Source organism: Plectropomus leopardus, unplaced genomic scaffold, assembly GCF_008729295.1.
Source record: "Plectropomus leopardus isolate mb unplaced genomic scaffold, YSFRI_Pleo_2.0 unplaced_scaffold3266, whole genome shotgun sequence".
NCBI classification, from domain to species: domain Eukaryota; kingdom Metazoa; phylum Chordata; class Actinopteri; order Perciformes; family Serranidae; genus Plectropomus; species Plectropomus leopardus.
In genome coordinates this window covers 1-2,149 of record NW_024635660.1, presented here as the reverse complement: position 1 = coordinate 2,149, position 2,149 = coordinate 1, and the positions used below count along the sequence as shown (strand labels likewise).

Genomic DNA, 2,149 nt, shown 5'->3' with positions numbered 1-2,149 from the left:
GTGTGTGTGTGTTACTGTGTGTGTGTGTGTGTGTGTGTGTGTGTGTTACTCTGTGTGTGTGTGTGTGTGTGTGTGTGTGTTTTTGTCTCCCAGTCTTTCCAGACCTGCTGGACGTCGTCCCAGTCAGCCTCCATGTCACCGTCATCTTCTTCTGTGGTGTCGTGATCCTCTTCTCCTCCGTGGCCTCCGGCTTCTTCTTCTTTAACGCCTTCGGACGGCCGTACGAGACGCTGCAAGGCCCCATGGGACTTTACCTGTGGACCTTCATCAGCTGTGAGACACCTCTTCATCCTCCTGCTGAGAGCGCTAGGGACCGTTAGTTATTTATGCTTTATTTGGATGTGTTTTGTTTTATTTATTTCCATTTTTGGCAACTCGTTGTTTCTGAAATAATATCTGGCGACACTTATTTCTCTGAATTTTAGCCTTTTTGTTCGTTTGTTTTTGACGTTTTCTTTCTTTAAGGTTTTTTTTTAAATCTGTAACCTTTTTGTCCACATTTTTTCCACATCAATCCATTCATCATAATATAATATGATATATATATATACACCGGACATCCCCACACTGAAGAGGGTTAACAGGAAACAGGAAGTGACTGATCAATGGTGCCATTAGAGAAACACAGTCCGAGACTGGAGACTCTGCAGGGAGTCAAAGAGCACACACCTGAACACACCTGCACATACACCTGAACAAACTTGAACATACCTGCACATACACCTGAACAAACTTGAACACACCTGCATATACACCTGAACACACCTGCACATACACCTGAACAAACCTGAACACACCTGAACAAACCTGAACATACCTGTACAAACACCTGAACAAACCTGAACACACCTGCACATACACCTGAACAAACCTGAACACACCTGCACATACACCTGAACAAACCTGAACACACCTGCACATACACCTGAACATACCTGCACATACACCTGAACAAACCTGAACATACCTGTACAAACACCTCAACACACACGTGTACACACACCTGAACACCTGCTCCAAGCTCAACTGATGACGTTGTCTGCACTCGCAGACTGGAATTAAAAATGCCCCCTCTGACCCGCTGAGCTTCAGTGAACTAAAACCAAACCCGAGGGAACTAAAAATTCAACCTGAGGGAACTAAAAATTCAACCTGAGGGAACTAAAATTCAACCTGAGGGAACTAAAAATTTGACCCAAGGGAACATAACTCAACCTGAAGGAACCACAAACTCAATGTCAGGGATCTAAAAGCTGAGGGTACTAAAAACTCACTCCTGTGTGTTCCCTGACTTCCTGTGTGTTCCCTGACTTCCTGTGTGTCCGCAGGGCTCAGCAGCGTTCTGGCGATGATCCTTTTTGCGTCGGAGGTGAAACTTCATCGTCTGTCAGATCGGATCGCCAACTTCAACGAGGTGAACTTCGTCTTCCAGACGCTCGCCGAGCGCTACGACCGCTCCTTCTGGCTCCTCCTCCTCGTCTTTCTCCTCCACTCACTCAACTTCCTGCTCACCCGCCTGGCGGGAATCCACTTCCCCCTACAGGAGGGCAAGGAGGCGGAGCTTAGTGGGGGCGCCGCCGACCTCATGTACTGAGCCCGGAGCCTGGAGGGGACAAAACACTAAGAAACAAGTCATCCATCACTTCCTGTCATCACTTCCTGTCAGAGAGACTGGTAGAGATGCGGTGATTAAAGGACGCGTCCGTAGACTTTACTAACGTGTTTTTATGTGTCTGTGAAGTTAAAGAGTTAAACAAACATTAATGACACCTGACAGTCAGGCAGCAGGGCTGTTTTTAACCTTTGAGATTCACTTTAACCCTTTGAAACCTGAGCACATTGATTTGATTTCTTTAGAAACAATGCAATAACCAACTCGGTGACAAGAAGACGACCTGGAAATTATTGTTGTTGTTGTTTTTGTTTTGAAAAAGGGAAACAAAAAAAAAAACAACTTATAACAGTCAGAATTATTATGATTATATATTTAAAATGATGTAATGGAATAAATACAAACATTTTTAGCAGTTTCTCTGGGTCATTTGTTGTTTTGTTTTTACTGCATGTTGCTGCATCTTGACTGCGTGTTTCTGCATGTTGCATGTTGACTGCGTGTTGCTGTGTGTTGACTGCATGTTGCTGTGTGTTG

General features: G+C 44.8%; 1 protein-coding gene across 1 annotated transcript; it reads left to right on the top strand.

Moving 5' to 3' along the window:
- Positions 1–74: 74 nt before the first annotated feature.
- clrn1 (clarin 1) lies at positions 75–1,961 on the top strand (the record flags this gene model as incomplete). The annotated part of the gene is made up of 2 exons (XM_042481943.1): positions 75–273; positions 1,329–1,961. Coding segments are annotated over 2 exons (465 nt in total), but the record flags the coding sequence as incomplete, so codon positions are not given.
- Positions 1,962–2,149: the final 188 nt, after the last annotated feature.